Source organism: Coturnix japonica, chromosome 1, assembly GCF_054131305.1.
Source record: "Coturnix japonica strain WE chromosome 1, WE-NBRP24, whole genome shotgun sequence".
NCBI lineage: Eukaryota > Metazoa > Chordata > Aves > Galliformes > Phasianidae > Coturnix > Coturnix japonica.
The window spans coordinates 73,098,999-73,125,267 of record NC_140663.1 but is presented as its reverse complement, the minus strand read 5'-3'; the positions used below and the strand labels follow the sequence as shown (position 1 = coordinate 73,125,267).

Genomic DNA, 26,269 nt, shown 5'->3' with positions numbered 1-26,269 from the left:
GAAGGTCATTGCGGTAAACGAGGGGAAAGAGAAAAAAATAAAGAAAGAAGGAAGGAAAAAAGAGAAAGAAGGAAAAGCAGCCGGAGCGGCAGGGGGCTCCCAGCCCTCGCCCGGAGCTTTCAGCCCACAGCCCCCGTCCCGCCGGCCGCCCCCTCCTCCGGCCCCAGCCCCGCCGCCATCCGGCCCGGGATAGACCCGTCGGAGCAGCCCGGCCCGGCCCCCGCCTACCTCCGCTCGCAGCCGGGCGACGGCCAGCAGGGCACAGAGCAGCGGGAGAGTTTTCCGGATCTGCAAGAGAGGAGCGGGGAGAGCCGGCGGTGAGAGCGGGTCGGGAGGGGACACCGCAACCACCGCCAAACTTCCCTCCGGCCGGCCGGCCCCTCACCATGCTGCGGGGCTGCCGGAACCGCCGGGACACGAGGAGTTGCAGAAGCGCGTTCTCCGGCTCGCTCGGCAAGGGAAGGGGAAGTCTCCCCCCCTCGCCCCGACCCGCCAGCCCCCGGCTCCACCCCCGCCTCGACCCCCGCCCCTACCCCCGCCCCGGGCCCGGCCCCTCCTCGGCCCGCCCGCTGCCACCGCCCCGCGGGGCCGCGAGACGGAGCGGGCGGCCCCATGGAGGGGTACGTGGGCTTCGTCCCATAGCGCTGTGAGTGGTCCGACAGGCTGTGGTCGTCTGCACGTAAATACCTGTGATCCTCTTAATAGCTTTAGCTTGGAGTTCCAAGCCCAGGGGCTGGACCTGGCAGCACAGACCGGCTGTCCAATGGGGAAGGAGCCTGGTGTAGAAAGAATGTGAATTCACTAATTCAAACCCAAAGTCTGATCCTTAATGGCCAAGGAGCATTTGATATATGAGCACTCATTTAAGCCCTAAACAGCCCAGTCTCGGGAAACAAAGAAGACGGGCTGTTGGAGGCTCTTAATATTCAGTGCAAAAACAAGGCATTTAGGAAAAAAAAAAAAATAAAGCTTCACAATGTGTGACTTTCACATCTTAGCAGTTCAAAGTGGGCAAACAGGCCAAATCACTTGTACTGTTCTTAATGCAGGGCATTTGATTATCTCTAATATACACTGTGCGTAACGTTTCTGCTGTGAACACCACAGAATAATGCATAGGGAGGTGCTGCGGAACTGTGTAGATGTGGCACTGAGGGACGTGGTTAGTGGGCACGGTGGGGATTATTTGGGGTTGGAATGGGTGGTCTTAGAGGTCTTTTCGAACTTTAATGATTCTATGATTCTGAAACACACAAATATCTGCTGTTACAGCAGTTGTCAAGGGCTGTTCCCTTGGTTTTGAGGTTGGCTCTCTCACTGCGCTCACTCAAGCCTGGCTGTCTTGCTCTGTTTTGATTTTAGGAGTCCTAATTATGCTTTCATAAAGCATCCTACCCAGCATATTCTGCTCCTGTCTGAGGGTGGCACCGGCCTGAAAATCCAGCCTGAGAGATGCTCAGTGTTCCACTGCTGATGCTGAGCAGTGTAGTTCTCAGTGTCTACGTCGCTGTTGCTCGAGAAGTAGAGCAAATGAATCGTGGACAAATAGTGTACATGGGTGGATGCATTCTTTGTCATTCAATAAACCAAAGCTTTCTGTGTTCTTAGGGCATTGTAAATATCACTCCTTTGGGCTCTCTGGTGCCTAATAAGGATTACTCAAAAGCTGCAGCCTCTCCCTCATTACAGCATGTGCACACATATACACCCAATAATGTGACTGTATAAGCCTCATTTCCTAAGGAAACCAGGCTAAACTCGTGCCAATAAATTACTTCTGAAGCTCTCGCCCATACCATGATATCACCCTCTCCACATTACTTCACTGCTACCCACCACCCACATCACTCACGTCTCCTTTCTCCCCTGCTGTACCAGACACAGCCATTAGCAGAGACTGTAAGGGATGAGGGTCCTTGCAGTGCTGTGCTCAAGTCAATGAGCACCATACCTGCAGCATGGCCATTCAGACCTCAGACGGAGGTTTACTAACGCAATGAACAGTTGCTGGCAAGATAGGTCTTGAGACCAGCATCAAGGTAAGACAAGTCATCCATCATGCAGGCTATAACACAAACCAACATACAGATAGGTGCTGCTGTGGAGATACACTTGAACATGGAGTCCTGATTCATCTCCATACCTACCAGTGTTGCTTGCATTTCACAGCACATGCTGTTAAATACAACATTATTCTCCATAAGTGAGGAAACAATCATCACCTCATTCTACCTCATCCCCATTATCTTCCTCATTTTGCAGACAGGCGTACAGAGAAATTCCTAAGGTCACTTCTGGACTTTCCTATAACAGGATGACATTTCAGCAGCTTTATATTTCCTGTATCACTGAACTATGATCATGTACTAGACTCTGCAAGCCCAGGCACACCATCCCCAGCAAGCTACTGCTAAGCAGCAAGCAGTAGTTTACCACTGGCAAGTTCTGCTTCACACCATTAAGAGCGCTTTCTCCATTAGCTGAAACAGCAGTGTGTTAGTGCTCGTAAATGTAGCAGGAAATCAACCCAGGGATGTCTTAAGCTCAGATGCTTATTATAATCTATCAATTAGAATGGAATGTGCAATGAAACGCAGGTCTTCCATGTGCCACACTCACTTGTCTCACCTACCAAACGCTGCTCTCACACAGGGGCAAGCTTAACATTTGACAGAGAGATAATGAATGAGTGCCTGCCGTTCTACTGTACAGAAGCAGGCTTCAACCAAAGGTTATCACTGGTGGCTTAGATGTGGAACTTGTAGCTCTGGCCTACCAAATACTAGAGCCAAGAGGGTCTTTCTCACACAGGGAGGTTATGGAAGCAAGGTTAATGAGCCCAGTGAGATCTGGGATGACCTTGTGTGGAGATAGTTATGTGCCTCAGCACCATGCAATCCAGTTGTGAGAAATGGGAGCTCAGAGACCTGTGGGGTGAACCTCTGCACAGCAGCTCTGGCTGGGGACCTCTCCTAACTTCAAGGTATCCCCAACTCATTCAAACAATAGCTTCAGGATATCCTGGCTTTCAGCACCATTACAGAACTGTCAGAGCATCTCAAACTCACTCCCTGTAGCCAACTATTCTTTACCCTTATACTATGCTTATACAAAAACATCTCCTAGACTGCTCGCAGATCAGGCCTATGGCCCATAGGGCAGCTGTTTTGAGGTTCTTCCACCCACACTCTGAGTAATGGTGCAAGCTATTTCTCATCCTTCAAGCACGGGCAACCTGCTAGCACAGAACATTCTCAAATACATTAAGCTATTTGTCCCATAACTCAGCAGACCCTGAGATAATTGCTAGAAGGCATTTAGGAATTTCACTGCCTGAGATGTATTTGGGTCATGTACATCGGGCCTGGGTCAGTTGGGGCTGGGTGTGGAACAGCAGATCTATGAATCACCAGGCATCTGTGAGACTGGGAGGTGAGGTCTACACAATCTTATTGAACTACGGACAGTTGAAGTATTCAGGACACAGATTTGGGGCGGCTCTTCTGCTCGTCCATGAAAAAGTTTGAGAGTTGGCAAGGTGAGTCTGGGCATCTGATCTAGGGCACAAGCATTACCTCAGGACTCTTATAAAATGAGAAACTGTTCCGTTTAGCAAGAAAAATGTGCAGTGTGTTAGTAAATACAGCTCGCCCTAGAGACCAGCTCTTGTCATTGCTTAGCAATGTTATGAAATCATACATTCCCCTCCCAGCATTGGGCTAAGCAGTGGAAACCAAAGGGTTTTGACTTTCCCTCACACAGAGGCATGATGTTATCATTCCAGTCTGAGCTATCATTCCCCAGGAGATAAGCACCCTCAGCTGTACCACAGAGGTGGCAAATGTAGTTGCTGAGCTTCTGCAAGTCAGGCTATTGCATTATGTTTTAAGTATATACAAAATGCTTGACTTCAGATATCTGCATTCGAACATGTTGGCCTTTAATTGCTGCAGCCAGGTTGTCCCTGTGGGTCAGGATTTATGCCAGACCTTTTACGTGCAAGAACAGGATAAATAGCTGTACACAAAGCTGTAAAGAAAGCTAATCCAAAAGAAAAGGTCATTGATTTCAATCTGCGTGAGAAAAAGCTTTTGGACTGGAAGCCTTAGTGACAAAAGACAAAATGGATAATTTGTTGTTATTGCAAGCTGGACAACTTATCCCAAGAGAGCAGAAACTGGAAGACTGGGATGGAGAGCTCTGATGTTGTGCTACCTTCTCAGGGCCACTGCAGTGCGGCAGAGAGACTGCTGAACTGTTTGATGACATGGCAGAGGGGAAGGCAGATTCCTTTCTGGCAGCACAACAGGCTGTGATAGATGAACAAAAGGAAACCAGGAAAGGTCTGTAAAAGGACTTGCAAAGACAGGCAGGTTCCAGCTGAAGGGCACAGATTTAGAAGGGCCTCCTCAAGACAGAAGAGCTGGCTTAGCAGTTTTGGCTCCTGTTGGGGTTTGCAACCTTTCCTGGTTGCATGCCCCAACTGAATAAGAAGTGTCATTTGTCGCCTACCTAGGTGACCATATGCTAGGCAGGGTGGAGCCGTGCCTTATCAGCTCTGTCCTCATGCAAAGCTGTACGTGGTGTATGCTAGATCTGGTGAGAATCCCTGGGGCCAGTGTACTAAGAGGCCTTTCACACTGCTCCACTCCTCATGAAATCCAAATCTGTCCAAGGCGTGGCTGAGTCTGTTTCGCCCCTGGAAATGACAAATTAACATTAGCTGTGAATCTACATTCCTTTCAGCCATTTATGGCTTTTTCTGAGCCACGGTCCCTGGAAAAGCCGGGCCTGTTTGTCAGCGAGACATTCCAGAGAAAACATCATGTGTTCGTTTCACAAAGTGAAACAAGAGCTTTGTTCTGCATGCTTTTTCCCCCCTTTTCTGAATGAGGCAGTTTTGTCCAGGGATTACAAGCCAATGTTCCAATCCTTCACAGACGTTTCCCATTATCAGCGCTGCCTCTTGTCCTCCAAACCATTTTCCACAAGACTTCTGTAACTTAGGCTGGGAAACAAAGCCAGGAGCTTTGAAGAAAGGACCCTATTCCAGACTGCTGACAACACCAAAAAATGCTGCAGGGTGTTGCTGGGACCACCCAGACTGAAGCACCCTCAGCAGGGGAGCAGCTGGAAAAGATGCTAGTGGTGAGAGGAGGCACACTAAATGCTGTAGAGCCATTTAAGCAGCTTGGTAAATTAACTTTGATGAGGTATAATTGCACTGTGCAGAACTAGTTAAAGACTGCTGGTAGACGACTGCGACTGATTAACTCTGCAGCATACAGCAGAAAGGGTCCTTGTGTTTTGTCTCTGAGACCTCCTCACAACCAGTGAGACCCCAGTATCTGGGAGGCCAAATTACCCCTGCTGTGGAAAGCTACTGAAGTGGGTTGGAGGAAGGAAAGGAAAAAGTGGGGCTTTTTATTTGCATTCATCTCCCCCTCAAAGCATCATCCTCTTCTTGGAGGAGCTGGACCACCTACTTACTGCACAGACCCATACAAGTCCCTTCCAAACAGAAACCACCAAATGGCACAGCATCAGGCTCTGTTCCATGGATCCCCCTCCCACTGAGCTCAGCCGCAGCAGGGTTCATTAAGCTGGACGGGCCCCAGCAGCCTCCTGGGTGTTGCCATGTTTGTACACTCGCTCCTATGGGGTACTCAGAGATAGTTTTCTGAAAATTAACAGGGAAATTTGATCGCAGGTGAGGCACCTTGAATTGATTTTCTGACCTCAGTACAGACTCTGGTGCACATTCTGTTCTTTTAAGCCAGACACTACTGACATGAAATAGAGCAGTCAGCCATGCTGAGAATCTTCTTGGAGCTGGATAGATCTTGAGTTTAGATAACTTGAATCAATCCCTGAGACTCTGGCACTATGGCCTACAGAACATTGAGAATTAGCTTGAATTTAGGCTATGACTCCAAATTAGGAGTTACAGTCACGATAATATTTCATATTCAGCACTTAGTGTAAAATCCCTACAACTCTAACACTGACTGAAAATACACAAATAACGCATTCTTTCCTTCCTACAAATTTTCCCACTTTCATTTCTTTCATTATTGTGAATAAATATGCATTTGACTGCACAGAGACACCTCCTGCTGCCGTTCCCCTGTTCTGATCAGCATAAGCTTGTTTAAAGGCCTCTTCTCTTTATTTTTGAGCACAGGCACAGCAAAAAGAAGGAAGACCTGGTGATTTTAGCAAAGACTAATGGTGTACTGTTTCACCCAGTTGATTTACTCTCCCCTTTGGGGCTCATATCTATTCTTCCTTTTCTTGCTAGTGTTATACTGCAAACAAAATTAAAAACAACTTAGTTACATCGTTCAGTCTGAGCAAAGATCAGGCAATTTCCCTAAAGCCATCGTGATTTTTCTGCGGCTGCCAAGATACGCTGCCCGAGTGAAATCTGTTCTGAACAGATGAGACACTCTGCTAAGGAAGCAATGGATTAGTTGTCAGCTCACACATGTTAAAGTAGAGATACCGGATGCCCAGGGAGAGATATCAGCTTTTGCAACCAAGAAGAAAGAAAAGGGGATAGGGAAAAGGCGAAGAAACATTGATGTTTGCAGAAACATGACAGAACTGAGGCAGATAAACTTGGAAAATTCAGATCTGGAGGGATGCATCAAAGAGTGCTAAGTCTGAATAAGCGATAAAAGCCACAGAAAGAAAATAATTTTAAAATGCTATCTGCCCTTCAGTGGGAAGTTGACCCCTAGTCATGTAAGAGAGTCATTAATAGAAGTGTTCCTTTGGTGTAAGTTACACATGGCTGCCTGCATGGCGTGGTTTTCTTCTCAAAAACTGGTGTTTATTTGCACTTCAATGTCTTTCAATCACTGCTCATGGTAGAAGAAATTAGGGTTGAGGTCATAGTATCCTTTTGAGTTGCAGAATGAATATCTAAGAGATCTTTACAAAGCCATTTGCAGAGCACCTTCCACAGCAGCTTTGGACCAGGAGCTGCCTCTCTCTTGGGAGGACTCTTCTGGCAACACAATTCTTAGGTAGCTTATAGGGGGCCAGAATTGCTTTTGCATCTGAATAGAGGCTCAGCTTCTCTGGATCTGAGATACTGAGCTGTGCAGACAGCAAGACAGCAGAGGGCACACTGCAGTCAGTCACTGCAGGTACAGGATGTCTCAGAACAGACTGTGATCAGGTCACACAAAAAGCATACACAGATGTCTTCTGAGGTGCTGTTCAGTAAGAAGATCAACGTCCTCATGCTTTGAAGTATTTCAACTTGGCAGTGCTCTCATCTGTCCTTTCAGAGCTTTTCAGAACACAGTAAAAAGCATGAAAACAACAGCAACAATAAAATGTCACGCTGTGGTATCAGATAGATAACTTCCAAGGGCAACAGCGGGGCTGGAGCCTTTACCAAAAGAGATCAAGCAGCAGTCTTTGAAATGGGCCAACACAAGGTGAGGATGCTGCCTATGTACCTAGTGTTTCCCACAGATCACAGAGGAGTGATGCTGTGTAGGAACAGACCCTGGAAGCTCTTACTGACAGCATGACCAGGCCTTGTGTTCCCAGTCAGATTCCTTCATTCCTGCCTTGCCTTCTTGTTCCCCATGGCTGGTTTCTCTTTCAAGTCCCCTTTTCCCTGTGGTCAGTGCCTCTGCTTGCTTTATTCACTCAGTCCCCAAAGCACCTGCGTACCTGAGCCCTGAGACCCACCCTCTCCTCGTTGGCATTCCCCCAGACATCCATCTCCTGCTTCCAGTCTCCCTTCTCGAGCTCCTCAGGCAGTCCAACGTCCCTCCACCTCAGCTACTTCCAACTATGTCCTTCCATTCATAGTCCATATTCTGTCATTTCTGTCCTACATATTCCTGGTCGTTCCATGCCATCCAGGGTCAGTGACTTCTCTCTATTTCAGCATAAGGAGGCTAGTTCCAATATAACTCCTTTAATTCCCATCCTGTCCCTGACACTCTGTTCTGCATTGAAGGTAAATGCCCTCCCTTCTCTAAACTGCTTCTGCAACTGGCAAAAGCAACCTAGGAGTACAGTAAGGACTGACTCCCAACCTCCAGCTGTGAGGTTCACACTGCTGGTAAGACTGATTCTAGTTGAAATACAGGCAGAAGGAGGTGGGCTGTAGCTGGGAAAGCTGCATACAGCTGGAGGAAGAAAAACTTGTGGCTGAAGAACTTGGCTGGAGCTAGGGCAAGGGAAAGGCTGAGAAGGTAAGGACAGACATTTTGTGGAACATACTGGACCCTGTCTGAAAACTGACTGATACTTTTCCACTCTATTTCCTGCAGAAGAAAAAACATTCCAACAGGCACGCTTTTATTCCTTACAAATGTGGCCGACGGTGCCAACAAGACAACCCCTCTCTTACAGTGCGTTACAAAACTGTGTCAGCTCCCAGCTGCCAAAAACTCACCGTTTGTACTGAAATTTTCCGTTCTTTCTCTCTGCCTCAGACATGTACTTCCTTTTGAGTTCTCACTGAGATAGCATCATTGCTTTCTGAAAGAAGGCTTGGGAAAAGAATGGTTTTAACAGCACAGACTTGTTTTTCCAACCATTCCAGAAAGGGGTAGAAATTCACAGAGCTGTAACAAGAGCTTTAGATTACAGAGAGGAGGCATCTCCTTCATTTGTTTTTTCTCTTGGACCCTTCACTGACCATATCACAACCTTCAAGAACTTGTGTTTGAATTTACCAGCATGAATACTCGCGTTTTGAGCTACAGCTTTGGCTAACTGGTAGAAAAACAAACAGGAGAACCTGGTTAAAAACTGTGGATTCTGATTGCTCTGGTTTTGTGGAGCAGTTCACACTCCTAAGTCTTGGCAGCCCCACACATTCCTTAAGATAAAATAAAAAACTCCTCCCCCATCATTTAGTGACTTTCCTCTTTTTACTTTCCGTACTTGCAGTGTTGCAGCAAGACTATGAAATTTGGCATGATACTTAAATCAGGCTGAGAAATACCACTTTTTTTTTTTTTACTTTTTTTTTTTTCTTTTTTTTTAATGTCTCAAGAAAATCTGTTCAGATTTTGGGTTGAAGTACAAAATGTCACAAATTTTCACTTCCCATCTGTGATTGGCATAGCACAGCTTGCAGTTCTGGCCATGTGCCATAACTCCCTGACAGCTTTACTGCCATGTGCAAGTCCTGGCCCTGTGTCTCATTCTACTACTTTCCAGAGAGCTTTACTCCAGCTGATCTGTTGCCAGCACGGAAGATGTGGCCAAATGTGATACAGGAAAACTCTACGATGGCTGATGTGTAGGTGCGTATGTATTTCTGCCCAAGCAAAACACTTGTTGGATTACTGGAAAATTGGCCAACGTGGGTAGTTATGGACTAGATGGGTGAACTACAAAGTGGGAGAAGCAGGATGGACAAGTGGGCTCAAAACATAGTGGTCGATATTTCGAAGTCTACTAGAAAGCCAATATTTCTCAGAGGGTTAATTCTGGGACCAGTATAATGTAACATACAATGTGGAAAAGGAGGCAGAGAACACCTTAAAGAGTTCACAGATATCAAACTCAGAGAAGTGGTGGATGCACTGAAGGGAACGGCTGCCTTAATAAGCTGGAGAATCAGCCTGGGAAAAAACTGCATTAAGTTGAGTAGTGATAAAATGGGGGTCTTGCAAAGCCCCCATTCCCAGTGCAGGCTGGATCCTTTCTGCCTAGAAGGCAACTTTCCCTTCTGTCCAGTGCTCATGAGGCTGCATCTGCGTCAGTTTCCAGTTCTGGTCTTCCCTGGTCATGTGAGATATTGATATACTAAATTGGGTCCTCCAAGAAAGTCAAGTATCTGAAATATGTAGGAAGAGGGACTGAGGGACCTGAATTTGTTTGGCCTGGAGAAGAGAAGGCTGTGGGGGACCTAATGGCTATCCCAGACTACAGAAGAGGCTATGAGAAAGCCAGGCTCTACAGAAAGGTCCAGGTTGAAAGAATAAGATGAAACGAACACAGGCTACAGCAAAGGAAATTCCAGCTAGACTTAACACATACACATACAAAATCCCACCAGCAGAGCCAAGGGAAGTGGCTCAGAATTGAGTTTTTAGGACTCATTTGAACACTAGCAACCTTACCTAACTTTAGAATGAAGCCTGCCGGGAATAAGGGAATGAATTTGAGACTCGAGTGGTCTCTTCTCTCCCAAGCTGTCCTCTGATTCTATGAATACGTGCAACAGTAGCACTTCATAAACAATAGAACTGATATTTGCTTGATCTGACCTTCAGGTTTGGAGACTGGCACATGGTTAAGGTTGGGTAACACGTAATTCAAAGCTATAAAACCACTCAGCTCCTACTGTCCTGAGCACTCAACTTGTAATTGATTAAAGCATCTTGACTTGCAGAAAGAAAGTATATTCATCATTCTTCCCTCTTATATGACATCCACACTGGGTATTTGGACCCTCTTGCTCATAACTCTGCTTCTTCAAATCAGTATTAGAGACATCTGAGCCCTCCTGCTTAAGCAGTGCATTCTCTGGGAGCTCAGCCTGTAGATATCTGTTGGCCAAACCCTTCAAAGACAAGTGCAGCAGGCCTGACAGTAATGGAAGTCCTCACAAAGGAATTCTTTAAGTCTCACTAAAGAGCTTACATTTCTTAGTGTCTTAAACTACGGACTTTAGGAAACAAGAAAAGCCTCAGGAAGCACCCGCTATTTTTAGTGAGCCTGGCTCTCCAGGTTGGGCCAGAACTCACTTGTTTTTTCAAATGGAGATTAAGTATGAGACCTGGAGTGCGTGGTCCTGTTGTGCATCTTTCTGCCCAGCTCAGAAACTGTAAATCATAATATGTAACATCTTGCATAGCAATTCAATGTGTGTTTTCATCAAGCGCATTTTGTTGGCAGCTCCGCCCGTGACAGGGGAGTTGAAAGTTGATGATCTTTAAGGTCTCTTCCAACCTAAGGCATTCTATGATTTTATGAGTCTATGATCAATAGCTGGCTTCCCAGTTCCTCACAACCCCATGGCACATTAATCACACAGACAGCACATGATGTTGCACGGACTTCTCCTAAACCACCTTACTCCACTACCTTTTCCTGAAGAACTGCAGGCATCGTTCCGTACCAAGTGAATATTGTCTTTGTGGCATTTGCCACAGTGCAGGAAAATCTGTAAGCTAACAGGTTAGGTAAACAAGATCTAACTTCTAATGATAAATCACAATTAGCAGGCTGTGGTATTTCTTGTATTGATTGCATCGATTGTCACTTGCTGCCAATAATACAAAAGATGATTCATTCCTTGTGGTTCTGTTTTCATTTGGGCAACAGCACCCAATATTTCCTTCTACCTGAGCTTTCAAGCCATGACACAAAACTTTATTTACTTTTTACTTTCTTTCTGCAGAGCACTATAGCAAAATGCCCTTACTAATCCCTCTTTTTTCTTCTTCTTGTTCTTGTTTGTTGTATCCTTTTGGCTAGGAATCACTGTTTCTCCTTATCCTTCAGCCTCAGTCTTGTCTCTGCAGACAATGTTTTTTCATTCCAAGAGTCTGCAAGAGCCAGGGGAGCTTGTTATTCTTGCACAGGTCAGTCTGCTTTCTTTGTTTCCTTTTAAAATCCTGCACATCCCACAGTCTGCTTCACTTGCTATTTCTAATAATTTATTTGTAGACACTGTTCAGTGTTGGACTATCAGTTGTATTCCTTCCACATATTCTTCCTCCATTTTTTCCCCCTATTCTGTATGCAATTTCAAGATACACTGAAGTTATTTGTTTTCTCCTGATTATTTTTTCACTTGCAGGTTGAATCCTCCTGATTTTAGAATGATGTGCTCATGACCTGGTGGTACAGAAGCTTGAGGCTTGTGAAGAACATTCTGGAAGACTGTGATTTGCTTTCAAACTTAGCCTGTGGTCAAGCATACAACAGAGAAAATTCAGACAATCAGACAAGGCAGTGCATTGACTTCAGCTCATATGTATGCTACCACCTTCCTATTATTTTAGCTATCTGGAGTGCTGTTTTCCTTTCTTTTACTATAACTGAGCCTGATTTCAAAGCAACTGCTGTGGAGGTCTTGTTGAAGGTTTAGTTGTCACAACCCCTTCTTAGACTTCCTCATTTATGCCCTCCCCCAGATTGTAAACTGTGCATTGCAAGGCAATGCTATTAGGTTTTTTTGTCAGGTTTCTCTCTGGGTCTGTCACTCGTGAGTAGGTCATCAAGAGCAACTCCTGCTCTTCACAGTCCTTGTGTTATTTGGTGAATCGTTCAGGGCATATCTTCAGGACTGACAGTATTTTAAGAGGCAGCCGCTCCAAGTGCTGTCTCCTTACACTCGTCAACATGCCACTTTCCTGGGCCAGCCTGAACTGCCGGTGCCCAGATTGAGTGTTTAGTACAAAGAGTATATTTGATACACAGAGCAGACAGGTGATCTCAGCTAGGCTCTGTAAATAGCAGTTTTCTCTTATTGCTTTCTCTGCGTCTCGGTAGCCTACGCAGCTGTAGATTATAATTACGTCTCTCTCTTTTCTTGTGATTACTGTGCAAAGTCATTCTGGTGCTTTCACCACTCACTCAATTGTCCTCACTTACAGCACACATTCTGCTCTCCAGTCCTTTCTCAATCTCACAAGTGCTGGATGCCACCATGTATGTGCCACTGACTTCATAATTTCTCTCTATTGCAGGGAGAGGATGTGAAGGTATGGAAATCCCAAGGGAACCCAGGATATCATCCTCAGCAATTCCTCCTGATTCAGTTTCTTTGCAGAAGGTGAGAGATTAATTATTCATCAACCCCAGCCACAGCATGACTCCATTGCTACGAGTCCATTGCTCCACTTCCACAGCCTGGCAGCCACATGGCAGGGAGCAGCAAAGCTCAAAGTGACTCCAGTCTCATGGTGGTTTACATCAGGTGGTCTGCTGTCCATGTTTTAAGCAGTACTGCCCCATGTTCAGTGCTAGTAGGATCTTCTCAGTGCCTGTGCTCTCTGAGCTCTCTCTGTTCAAATGCTAAATGGTTCTTCATTACTGATTTTCTTTGTACGCCTTTCTGGCTTGGTCCTGTTAAGATCTTTTCCATCTGTACACTGTGAAAGCAGCTTTTGTTATAGCCTCAGCTATCCACTCACTATCAGTCCCAGCCTGCCTAGGGCTTTTTTTTTCCTAGAAAACTTGTGTTTGTGCAGAAACATTTTCCTTTGTAGAGCTTCCATACATGCTCTGTTCCTCTATAGATCATTCTGTCACCCCGTGCGCCCTTAGTTCCTCTTCAGTTCCCACTGCTCACAAAAGGCTCTGCTCCACCCCATCTCTTTTGCTGTCTTTCCAGAAATTCCCCAATCCCTTGCTCTGCTCCCCTCTGCTACTTCTCCATCCTTGCTTCTTTCCCACCATGCCCCCACATCTGCACTCTGCTCCTCTCAGGTCAAGCAGCCTTGCTGCCTTTGCATTGGCCTCTCCCTTGATGCCCACAAGGAAGAAGCCAAACAGCTGGCTTGGTCAGGAGATGTGGGTTTGAATTTTTTTCAGGCTGAGTTCTGATTTCTGATTTCTCAAGCACTGAAGTGAGCTTTCGTGCTTCATTTGTCTCCCTGTACTGGAAATTGGACTTCTCCCCACAAATTGCCCGTCCCTTCTTCCACAAGAGGTAGATTCTCTTCTTCTCCTGGAGCTTCAGGAAAACCTCCTTGTTCATCCATGCTGGTCTTCTTCCCCACTGGCTCATCTTGAGGCACGGGGGGGCAGCCTGCTCCTGCATCCTTAAGACTTCCTTCTTGAGGAGCATCCTTCCTTCCTGGACCTCTTTACCTCTTTACCCAAAGGACCCTCCCTACCAGAGTCCTAAACAGTTCAAAGTCTGCCCTTTGGAAATCCTTGCTGGCCCCCTCCTGAAAAGAGGCCAGTTTTGCTTGCCCCTTTATCAGCCTGATGATGGTTGCAGACCTTCTGCCTTGCAGGGCTAGATTCAGATAACTTTCTTTCTTAGTAACACTATCAGGGGACAAGCAAATTAGGAAGTTTAAAGGTAATTACTCTCAGAAGCCTGATCAGATTAAAAAATGTACCCTCTGGCTCTGCATGCCTGAAGTCCAGTGTTAGTAACAGCAAACATGGACCAATAGGCATAATACAAATAATAAATAAAAGCACCAATGAGGTCTGGCTTTGTTTTGTTTATCTAGGGAAACTGTACTCAGGCATTGTCTTGGTACTGGTGTAAAATGGGTATAAACTGACAGCAGAATGAAGTCCTGTGAATCTAGATCTTACTTCATGCAAGAAAGGTTGTTCAAGAGGAGGTCCTTCCTGAAATCAGAGGAAAGTAATTGCATTGCTTGGCACCTGCCCAAAGTGATTTCATTTTCTGTTGGGGATTAAAATGCATTAATAGCCTGAGGACAGCATTTTCCTTGCCAAAAATGTCTTTCTTCCCTCCCCTGATTATTTTAAATATGAGAGCTTGCAGGTCAGGGGTGAACACCCTGCAAGTATTACTTGAACCATCAAATGAAAGTGCAGCAGTATCATTTTCTCTCGAGCAAACACTGAGTTAATTAAAATATGCATTTTGAACTTGGCAGATTTCACATTTTTCATAAGAAAATACAGGTCTGTACATTGAAAAGGCAGACTAAAAATAACCAGAGATATGACACCTGAATGGCAGTCTTTAAGACTTGAAGCCACACTAAAAGTTTTTCTGGCAAAACACTATCTCCAAGACTGTCATTTACCCTCAGCCCGCTCTCTACCCCTGAGCAATATAGCAAAGCTGGCAGAAGCCTTCATGTAAATGTGATTATGCCGGCCAGAAAATCCTTTCAGCAGCAGCTCTTTGGGAAAATGGCATAACCTACATGGGCCAAAGCACTCCCGCTAGCTGCATAGTGCCCCACAAGGGAGCAAGGCCAGTACAACAAATAATGCAGTGAAAAATGTTTCTAGCACTTGGAAGCCCAGCCCTGCAGACATCAGCTACCAGGCTTCTGCCACCAGCTCATGACTGCCTGTTTGTCAATAGCAGGCTCACCATAACAGGAGGCTAATATACCCCTATGCACATCTCTGTCTCAGCTTGGAAGAGCTATGCAGGTCTCCCTTCAGGTTTTGAGAGGGAAATGAGTTCACACAGAGGCAGAATGCAGGGTGGGACTGGACAGATATGGCACAAGAAACCTGAAGGGCCCAGTGCCACCAGAGCTGATGCCAAATAAAAGTAGCAGCAATCTGTGTTGACAGAGCCAAAGCAATTTTTCTTCAAGATTTTGTGCAAAGGATACTGCAGAGGTAGAGGGAGAACAGCACTTCTCTTGAATACCACATTAATAAGTGTCTGTACACAGACTGAAGGTTGACTTACCCTTTCTCCCCCTCCAAAACTCCTTTCTCTTGCTCTATTCTTATAATCCAAGTTCAGCTGACTTGTGCAGTGACACACAAGTATGAAATTTCCCTTCTCTTCACTGTACTTGTCATTCTCCAGCAGATTGATCTGAAAACACAAAGTCACTTTAGTCATCTGAAAATACCAGGCAAAATGTTTTCATTCCTACCTGTGTAAATCTGGGACAATCTCATACGCTTCGGTACATTTGTTTGATAGCTGAAGGAAACCAAATAGCAAGCTGAAAAGGCTGAGGGTTGGCTGCCTTTCTGAACGTCCAAAACAGTTTAAGAGCAAAAGGCTTTTTTTTTGTTGTGCAGTGAGATGATGTGGACTTCCTACTTAAATTCAGCCCTAAGATGTAGCATGGGGTAACTGGGGGGATCCTTATAAAGATGCTCCAGTAAGTGGAGGTGAGGAGTTCTTGCAGTAACTTGAAGCAGAGACATAGTAAATCTCTGATTAATTATTTGTCTAGGTTTGCATTAAAGAATAAAACATTTGTGCAGCAATAATTCTGGGCTCAGTAGTTCCTAACTTGGAGAACAGGCTGGCTTGCCAACAGATGCATCTCTTAATTCTCTGTGTAGGCAGAGCAGAAGGGCAAAGCTCTCCCACCAGTACATTGCCTTTGGTATAGACAGGATGGCCAGCAGCACACCATGCCCATCCCAAGGGAACTGCCAAATGACACTGGGGCTATAGCAGCCACAGGAGGATGAGGGAATGGCTGCTACACAGACCCTGCACTGCTGAGACTGGATGGGACCACAGAAAGCATCTGACATGGATCTGGGCACAACAGTGTGAACTGGGCTGACAGCTGCTCTGCACCAGGAGTTAGGCAGGGATCTCATCATCATCTTTCTGAGCAGGAGCTTCATAGGATGGCTTCTGCAGTACAGGTAGCTGCCAGACATCATTGTGATCCCCAGTGAGATGTTCTCTTGTGTCTGCCCTTGCCTCCACAAAAGAAATAGGAGCATGTGTGATGGAATCTGCAGCATCTATTATGCACTGAGTGAATAACAAGGAAGTGTTTGATTTTCATCTAAAGACATCATCTGCATTAGAATGCACTCTCGTAGGAACCATAAGACTTTAGGGGGTGTGTTGGAAGAAGAGTGGGTTTTAAACAGCAAAGCATCTTCGTTGTAAGAAAGGTTTTATCAAAAAGAAAGGTGAGCCAAAACTCAGCTATAAAATAAAGAGAAGCGTTACAAGCAAAATATGGCTAAGAAAGGAGACATTTTATATCTCCAAAGGCATCTACAAGGAGAGGAATTCAGGTTATGCACTGAAATCCCAAAAGGCTTATATTAGGAGCACATCTGTATAGGTACCCTTGTAAAATGAAACAGCTTTTCAAGAACTTGCTGAAGTAATGAGCAGATAATAGCCGTCTTGGGGCACCCAGGTTTCAACAGCATGCTTTGCTTGACTGAGAAGGTGTCTGGAGGTGTGAATGGGCAGAGTGCCACTGCCTATGGAAGACACTACACCTGATACTGACAGACTGAAACAGCTGGAGGCAGGGACAGATATGTCTGAGATGGCTGTTTCTATTGAGCGGGTGGAGAGCAGACCCTGAAATGGGTCTCTGCAGAGAACAGAGAGCTGACTGCATCCGTTCTGTGTTAAGGAAATCTATGGACAATGAGTCTATATGTCATGGAGATGTAGCAGTCCCACTTCATTTCACGGTAGATTTGTGCCGCTCTGAATGTGAAACTGTCCCTTCAGCAGCTGTTCCAGAGTCTTCCAAGGGGAAATTTTGTGAAGCAATATCTGCCCGCCTGGTATCAGCTCCATTTGCTACTGAAAGCTCTGCAAAGAAACAGAGCAAATGTAACTCTCCTCAACAGCGAGTCCAAAAAAGACAGTGTCAAGAAAATGGGAGAGCTAGCAATATCCAGGATGGTGAGAAGCAATGGGGAGTAACTGGAGGCAGCCAGCACGGCATGAAAGACAAAATCACTGCCCTCTCTTCCTCTATTAAACTGACAGAAATAGAGACAGATGATAAATAAATGCAGCTAAGTGGGATGAAAGCCTGAGGGAAGCTCCAGGAGCAGCTCGGGATGCACCAGCTTTTAGCTGATCTCTAGGTCTGATGCAGCTGCCAGTGGCAAAGCAGGAGCTAATGTTAATGCAAAACTGATTCAAGACATTCCTTAAACACCAGGCAAGGAAACTCACTTGAACTGCAGCAACAGCATAATGTCTGCTGTAGTGAATGGCCCACAGCAGTAGCTCTCTCCCAGCTCTCCTCCTGCCTGCCTTCCCACCACTGCTGGAGGGTGGAGGAAGCTTGGAAATACCACTGAATGACAGCAATAGTGCTGCAAGCTGTAGGTTGCATTTTGCTGAATCTGGAGTGAATCCTGGGCTTCACCCCACATCCTCAGAGATTATTTAGATATTAAAAGCACCTAGGATCAATCTCAGAGTGTGGCTTGCTTCAAATTTATGTTATAGCACATATTCTGAAGCATATTCAGCAGTGGCATTTCAATAGCAGAGTTGGTTTTCTTAACCTGACCTCCTATCTTCCCAATCACGAGCAGAAAACATACAAGTTTGGTCTCATCAAAAAGCTCACCAGGCCCTGTTGCCTTCAGGGTGAATGTTAATCCTATAATCTCCTCCATTCTCTGTGTTGCAGCGTAATGTGTGTAAATGTATTGCAGTAGAGACCATGCAGAATCTGGCTCACAGAGCCTTCTTTAAGCTTGGGTGAGGCCAAACAGAAATGCAAAAGAAGTATCCCTGGGCTTTGTCCCTGAGCCATACAGAGGGCTCTGCCTTGAGCAGAATCTGAGTTCAGACTCAAAGCTTGTTTGTTCACGAGGAAATAAATGGGACCAGTCATGCATAAGCTCTTGCTCAGATGATATCTGGGCTTTCCCAGGCTGGAGCTAGTAGGCACAGGCCAAGGAGCAGGCTAACCATTAAGCAGTGCAGATGATGGGTGGCAATCTGGTGCTTGAGCTCATGTTTAGATTTACTAAAATAAATAAAGCCTATAGAAATGTAGAAATTGATACAGTGGGCCAAATCTGGTGCACTTTTGCAGGGACTCTGTCTGAATGGTAGCTCAGTCATCATCAGCCAAGGGCAAAATGCATCTGAAAGCAGCCTGTAACAACAAACAAGATTTTTTTACTTGCAACATAGTGAAAAGAGCTCCTCTTAGAACCTAAGAAGTAGGGCTTTGTTCACATCAGCTAGGAATGCTTAGCAGAGGGAAGAAGCAATAAACATCATTGGCTATGATGTCATGAGCTCTCCTGGAAGCTCAATGCTTGTTTCACTCCTTTTGCGTGCAGCAGCAAAACCATACTGCAAATTGAAGTGTCTCGACCCCCTAGACAACAGAAATGTCCCAGCATTTATGAGTAAAGGGACTGTTTAAGACTGAAAACAGGTCAACACATTTGAATTAAGAATTAAGAAACTGCTCCTCAAACAATATTTTGCTTCAGATTTTACCCTTTCCCTTCCAGTTAGTGCAGGCTGTTCAAGCAAGGTAAGTGTCCCTCTCAGGGAGCAGAAGAATTGTTCATGTGGAGGAATAGGACAGGCAGACATTTTGCAAGCTCCTTCTCCAAGTCTCTGCTGATGCACTGCATCCCTCAGTCCTGCTAATTTAATTCCCCCATAACAGAGACAGACACAAGCTTGTGTAATTGGTTGTATGCTGGTGCTTGTAAGACTCCCATCACAACCCAACCCCAGTGATGTCCTCTAGATGTGACTGCCCCCTTCAGATTAGAAAGGTTATCAGAGCAGTCACATCTCTTAAATTCCCTGGAATCTGGGAAGCAGGGTGTGTACAAGCAGGATTTTGTAGGCATCGTGTGCCTTTTCTTACCACTCTGTTATATTCCAAAAGGAACCCTTTCAGCACAAGTTGTCGTATCAAGCCCACTTGCTTCTGTGGAGATGACAGTCCAGTCAAGTGGCTGCAAGCTCTGCTAAGGTACCCTACAGACTTAAGTGGCAGAGGAGCCAATGTAAGTTCTGTTCCCTTTTCTACTTCCCTTCCCTTCCCTTCCCTTCCCTTCCCTTCCCTTCCCTTCCCTTCCCTTCCCTTCCCTTCCCTTCCCTTCCCTTCCCTTCCCTTCCCTTCCCTTCCCTTCCCTTCCCTTCCCTTCCCTTCCCTTCCCTTCCCTTCCCTTCCCTTCCCTTCCCTTCCCTTCCCTTCCCTTCCCTTCCCTTCCCTTCCCTTCCCAAGTCTGCTTGGTGGCTAATAGTAATCTCACACTCAAGCTTAATGGAAATTCCTGCAGCTAATCACTTTTGTAGAATCCTTGGGGTGGAATGGCAGTAAATGCCTGGTGTATGGGGCAGTCTGGCTTTGCTTTAAAAATAAACTTTCCTTAGTTATCTTATTCTCCTCTGACTTTCACACTCTTTCCACTAAAAGACAAGCAGAAGAAATGAAGACAGCTCACCTTTTTCTCTCCCAGACAAAAGCAGTTTCTTTTCATGTCCTCCGTCCTGTCCCATCCCAACCTGTTTTGCAGGTACCACAGAGGAAGAGCTTGGCTGGACCCCAGATCTCCTGCCCTTGCAGGATATGCTATGATTCGAATGCAGCTGGCCATGCTGAACAAACATCTGCCAGCTGACAGACAAAGTGAGGCAAGTGAAGATGTGAACAGAGCAGCAGAAGCTGCACAAGGCTTTGCAGACCACCAAGTGCTGGATGTCTGGCACTACGTATATGAAAATATGTACCTGAATTCATGATCTCATTGCTATTGTAACTGAGTAATGTAGTTTTGCTGCCCCACAGCCCAAGAGACTGATTAATAATATGCTATTTCTCTAATACTGAACATCAGCTAAGTCTTGGCAAAAGCAAATGATTTGCCAGAGTCCTTGATGGGAATTTTCAGGAGGCAAGGGAACTGAACCTGATGTTTTAAGTCTAACATTTGCATGAGATGCTCCTTAAAGCTAAATAAGGTGAAAATGGACTGGGAGAAGTGTGAAGTTCCTTTCAAAACTTGAGGTTGCTATTAAAGACTGAGAAAATGACATAACATTGCAACACAGGCTACATAATGGAGATGAAAGTGTCTGAGAATAGGATTTTTGAATTTTGTTTTGGCATCTGGTTGTAAGTAATTTGGACACAATGGAATATGGACTGTAGCAATATCTAGGTATACATAGAAGCCTAGAGACTTTAGGGCACTACAGAAAATACAGGAATCTCCCCTGGAGGACTGGCAGTGTTCATTAATACACATTCTAATGCACCATAAACAGCAGATTGCATATAAGCAACTAGCATGACACTATAAGGGATGTTTTGTGTGACTAAAGAAGACATTACAAATAAATGAATTAGTAGATATCAGAATCACCCACCATGTTACCCTCTCAGACATAGAAAAGGATTCCAGCAGCAGGCTGCTTCCTGCAGTCCTCTGTTGCATGAAAGAAGAGTATCACAGAATCATGTTTCCCCATCAGCTACAAGGAGACACTGAATTTCCATATATTCTGTTTACTGTAACATTGCTATGATTCTGCAGAGACCAGTGGACTGAGACAGTATTTTAATAATTACTTACAAAAAAAAAGAGAAAAGGAAAAAAAAAAGAGAAAAGAGAAAGAAAGAAAAAACTCTTTACATGCAGAAACTTCATACGCCAGATTTATATTCAGTTCTAAAAGGATGACTTTAAATCTATATATAAATAATTCAAAGGATTAATATACTGAGTGCATCTGACAAAAACAAACAAAACAGAACAAAACCAACAGTCCCCAGGCAAGAAAAATCTATCAAAAAATTGAAAGGTAGAATGGAATTATAGAATTACAGAATCATAGAATCATTAAGGTTGGAAAAGACCACTAAGGTCATCCAGTCCAACTGCCAACACATCGCTACCACACCCACTAACCATGTCTGTCAGTGCCACATCTGCACAGTTCTTGAACATCTCCAGGGACAGTGACTCCACCGCCCCCCTGGGGAGCCCATTCTAATGCACCACTCTTTCTGAGAAGAAATTTTTCCCAATATCCGGGTCACTTCCCATGAAACAACTTGAGACCTACCTGGGAGAAGAGGCCAATCCCCACCTCAGTACAACATTTCAGGAGTTGTAGAGAGAAATAAGTTCTACTCTGAGCCTCCTCTTCTCCAGAAGGAACAATCCCAGTTCCATCAACCAATTCATTGCCCTTCTGTAGACAGGCTCCAGAACCTCAATCATAGAATCATAGATTGGTTGAGGTGGAAGGGACCTTTAAAGATCTTTTAGTCCAACTTCCCTGCAATGAACAGGGAAATCTACAGCTAGAACAGGTTGCTCAGCAACCTGTCCAACCTGATCTGAAATGCCTCCAGATCTACCACATCTCTGGGCAACCTGTGCCAATGCTTGACCACCATTACTGTAAACTTCTACTTTACATCCAATCTAAGTATCCTCTTTTCTAGTTTGAAATCATTTCCCCTTATCCCATCACAGCAGACCCTGTCAAAGAATCTGCCCCCCTTCTCTCTTACATCCTCCCTTTAGACACTGAAAGGCTGCTATCAGGTCTCCCTGGAGCCTTCTCAATGTCTTTCCTGTAGTGGGGGGCCCAAAACTGAAAGGAATAAGCTGAAGGTACTCCTTTCTACTTCTTTGAATTTAGAATCCTTAAAAATTGCTTTCAAATAGCAATAGCTTTTGCTGCAACAATAATATATAGTTACTGATACTTGCTTGTGCAAAAAGAAAAGTTGAAAGTTAAAGTGACTTGTGTCTTCTTTGTGTTAAAAAACTTTATATCAAAGAGCAAGGATTCCCTTTAACAGAACTGATACCTCTTAAGACTTTCAGTTCAGATCTGATAAAACTCCCATTTCACAGCTGGGTCTTCAGCAAAATCTCTACAAAATTAATGAATTTTCATGCTTGGCATTCTCACCCGAAATAAAAAATCAATCAGAAAAAAATATTAAAGCAACAAGCCAACAGTTTTATGTTCTTTGTGTATTTTGTGAAGAAATAAACATCACAAAATTGTGCGGTCCTTTTCTGTTTGTAGAACACCTTTAAAAATAAGACTCAATCTATTGTTTTATCATTTGAAATCAATCTTCTCAGGCCCGCTGAGATGAGTAGATTGAGCATCCCACCATACAAGGAGCTAGGGAAATCACTTCTAAGCTAACAGACCATCACACCAGACTTCCCTGGCAATTATTTTTGGTGTGACTGATCAGATAGTCTTCTCAAACAAGCTGTTTTAATTATGTCAAATAATGCTTTAAGCATACCTAAGCTCTCCTGAGTGCGATTCCATACCAGAATCTCCTGGTAATCATAGAACTGTGTAATAGCCAACCACAGGCTACTCCACTTGACAAGAGGTTTTTGCAGCTGCAGCAGTGTGCAAAATTGTTTTATTTGCTGCTACAGACCCACAAATGAAGTGCACCAAGCGATGCTGGATGGGTGTTACCCTCTTAGGGGCCATTATAACCACTGCAATAGGGAAATGCATTCTCTCTCTCTCCCTCCCTAACTCTGCATATAACCCTCTCTGTACTTTCTGACTCCTGGCTAGTGTGCCTCCGTGTGGTTACTAAGATGCTGGAAATCATTTTGGATGTGTAAATGGCTTGGTAAAACAATAGTATTTTATTCAGGATTCAAGTTGCAAAGTTGCATCAGCAGGAGTGGATGTAATAGCAAGCAGCTCTTGCTTGAGTTGTGCTGCTCTAAGAACAAAAGGAATGAAATTAGCTACTCAAGTGACATTCAGATGCCACCCTGACATATCTCGCAACATTTGGGAACACATTTGGGAATAAGACTGTGTCTTGTGCGTCTCTGTTGATTTTAGGCCCCAAAGCACAAACGTGGCAGAAGAGATACCACTAAAGCTTGGAACACTAGGAACTGCATTTCTGTTTGCTTCTCCTCAGTGCCCAAGTCACACACACTGCAGACATGGCTCTCAGCAGTTCCACTGTAGGAACAGCACAGTGTAAACAGATGGAAGACACCTACCTGCAACAGTTTCCTGCCATATTCATCAGTGAGAAACATGGGCTGTTATCACCTTAAACATTTTGCCACATTCCTGTAAAGGAAGGAAAAGCAAACATAAGGATCTCATACCTCAGTGACTTGTAGTTCACATTGAAAGAAGCAACTGAGGCAAAAGGAAAACAGTCGGGAAGGCTCGAGGCTGTGGTCACAGGTGCAATGGGTGCCACCAAGGCCAGGAGCAGTGTGGCCACTGTGCAGATTATTCTGGAAGCACAGAGACCTTGTGCATAGGAAACAAAAGATTTACAGTTTCGCATTTGGTCTGGGCTCTTCTTTCAAGCAGCAAAACTCCCGTGCTTTCTTTTTACACATATCCGAGACCATCAACTTTGTTGTTCACAGCATGAACTGTTAAAAGCTTCACAATTATGCCATGCAAACAGCTTGTTATATAGAGAACAGAGTCGGTACTGAAGCCTTCAAATGATGCTAACCATGGCCAAGTATTTGGGAGCTGCAATATCTGAGCAGCTTGGGAACGGGGAACGTTCTGAATGAGTTGCTCAAGGAATTATCTGAAATCTGCCAGTCTGGCTGAGGCTGTGTCTGGGAAGAGCAAAGATGCCTCTTGCTGTTTCTGCCTGCAGCAAGAAAGCACTGCCTGCAGCGGTGTAGTCCCTTAGCATAAAAATCAGCTGAATTTCATTGGCAGCACAAGTCTGACTGGAGGCACGTCCAAATCCTGCTGAGGGGCTGCCGATAGGACTGGAGGTTTCTTACGGTTTTAGATATATTTAATCTCTCTTCTGCCACTAGAGGGCACAGCTCACTTTCCTGCAAGGTGAAACAGAAATTACGGGGATTTTGCCTAATGGAAAGGTTTGGCGATCAGCCCATCTTCCTCCACGCCTGTTTTGCAGCCCTTTGGATAGACCAGAAGACTATCTTTTTTTTTGAGAAAAAGAAAGCACAGCTTTATGCTACCAGAGACCTGGTGCCTGCTGATACACAAGGTGGGGTAGCCAGTTCTCACTTTGCACAGCTTGAAAGAGCACCTGATATTACTCGATCCTTGGTGGATTGCATTTAGAAAAAGTTCTGCCAAAATGCCACGTCTTCTGTTTTGCTCTGCCCTGTTCATATGGTGCCATGGGTTTGTGTGGCTGCTAGAGCACAGGGGTGGTGATGGTTCTTGGTATCACTGGACAGGCTATGTAAGGGGACAAGCTGTGCAAGGCTGTAGTGCCCTGCTTGTGATGTTGGGGACCGATCCTATTTGAGAAAGAAGAGATGCTGCCTTCTGCAGAGCAGAGAGTGACCTTTTCTGCAACCAACATTTGATTAGCAGTAGGTTTTTATATAATTTCTCCTTCAGCAATCACAGCCAGAACAGTGCGATGATCAGCACGTCCTCTGCTTTGAGATGACAGTTCAGATCTAAATAGAGCAACCACAGATTTGAGCCCTTATTCCCTTTTACTCTAAGTGCATTCCTCAGCTGCCATAGGCTGTCTGATGCTGTGTGAAGACCAATTTCCCAGATGTGTTTTTCACTGATGAGTGTTCATCCAAGAAAATATGCAAAAGCATTTCAGGTTGGGAAGTGGCAGGAAATTGCAGTGTTCCTGATAAGACGTGTACAATGATCTCCAACAGTGGCATCATCGGTATTTTGGCTTGTTGACTAGAATAATGAAACTGTGCTTTTAAACATAACAAAAGCTGTATTAGTGAAACTGTTTCAGCTTGTTGAACTAAGGTTCTGTGTGTCCTAGTCACTAATAATTTTGATTGTGATGAATAGAATTGTTCAGATATAAATATGTGTGGGGTTACAAATAACTGTAATCTACCATCCAAACGAACAAAAGTCCATATAAAATAGGCAAATGTGATCTTACCACAGCAGTCAATTAGTAATAACAAACATCAATAGCAAACATTATTTCCGTTTTTGTTTGCTTGTTTGTTTTGCAGAGACAATGGATATTAATGAGAATTTGGCAGACGAACGATAAAAGCAAAAATAAAAGACATTCCATGATACTGCTATGTCCAAGTGCCAGCTATCAGCCTGCAAAAGACTAAGAAACTGCAAACAGTGACTTAGGACATGCAGATTTCCCAAGCAACAAGACTGCATTTCCATGCAAATGATCAGGCTGCTAAAAATAAATACCAGGAGATTGAAAGGATCCACATTATATAAGCAGAAATGAATATAAATCAGCATTTCATGTAAGCTCACCATAAGGCATCAGCGGGTCTTCAATGGGTGTCTGAAACATCTGTTTTTGTTCTCTGCCTCTGACAAGTTGGCTTTCCAAATGCAGCAGCTGCCAGGCTACCAGCCCTGGAAACTCAGAAAAGGAACAGACAAGTATCACCAACAAAGATGAGCACGACATGACTGAACGGTGTGTTCCCAAGGTGCCTGAGGGAGTTCTTCTCAAAGAACTTCAGAAACGTAGGCCCAAGGCAGGGCCGCAAAGACACTGTGGGTAGATGCCCACAATGCCCTATGACCACAGATGTTCCTCCATTTTTGGTGTCCAGTCTGGGAGCTGAAGTCCCTCCACCAGAAGCAGTAACAATAAGAGCATTCATCATCGCGGTAAATACCCTGTAATGTGACCCATGAACTCTTTTGGTATCTCCTGCCCAACACGAGGCAACTAAAACACTCCCTCAGTCCCTTTTCAAACTTACATCCTTTAGTTGCCAAATGGCTCTAAGCCTCCTTAGCCAAAAGCACAATATAGATGGTACTGAGGGACTTTCCTCTGGCAGCACTGAAATCCCACTGCATTAATCTTAGATGAAAATGTCTGGTACTAAAAATGGCTCTATACCCAAATATTAGGCAAAGTGT

At 44.8% G+C, this 26,269-nt stretch overlaps 1 protein-coding gene and 1 long non-coding RNA gene across 2 annotated transcripts in view; both read right to left on the bottom strand.

Annotated features, from left to right (window-relative positions):
• The window catches only part of FSTL1 (follistatin like 1), a 34,517-nt gene extending 34,051 nt beyond the window's left edge, over positions 1-466 (bottom strand). The window contains exons 1-2 of the mRNA XM_015874796.3: positions 386-466; positions 229-288 (exon numbers count right to left, since the gene is read on the bottom strand). Of these exons, the coding sequence (XP_015730282.2) occupies positions 229-288; positions 386-388 (63 nt within the window). The 5' untranslated portion in view covers positions 389-466. The remainder of the gene's footprint in view (positions 1-228; positions 289-385) is intronic.
• A 14,896-nt stretch (positions 467-15,362) lies between these two features.
• Positions 15,363-25,775, bottom strand: LOC107319672 (uncharacterized). Its single transcript, XR_001557878.3, has 3 exons — positions 25,646-25,775; positions 23,416-23,488; positions 15,363-15,493 (listed from the first exon to the last, which is right to left on the bottom strand). It is a non-coding gene; the product is annotated as an uncharacterized LOC107319672 (long non-coding RNA).
• Positions 25,776-26,269: the final 494 nt, after the last annotated feature.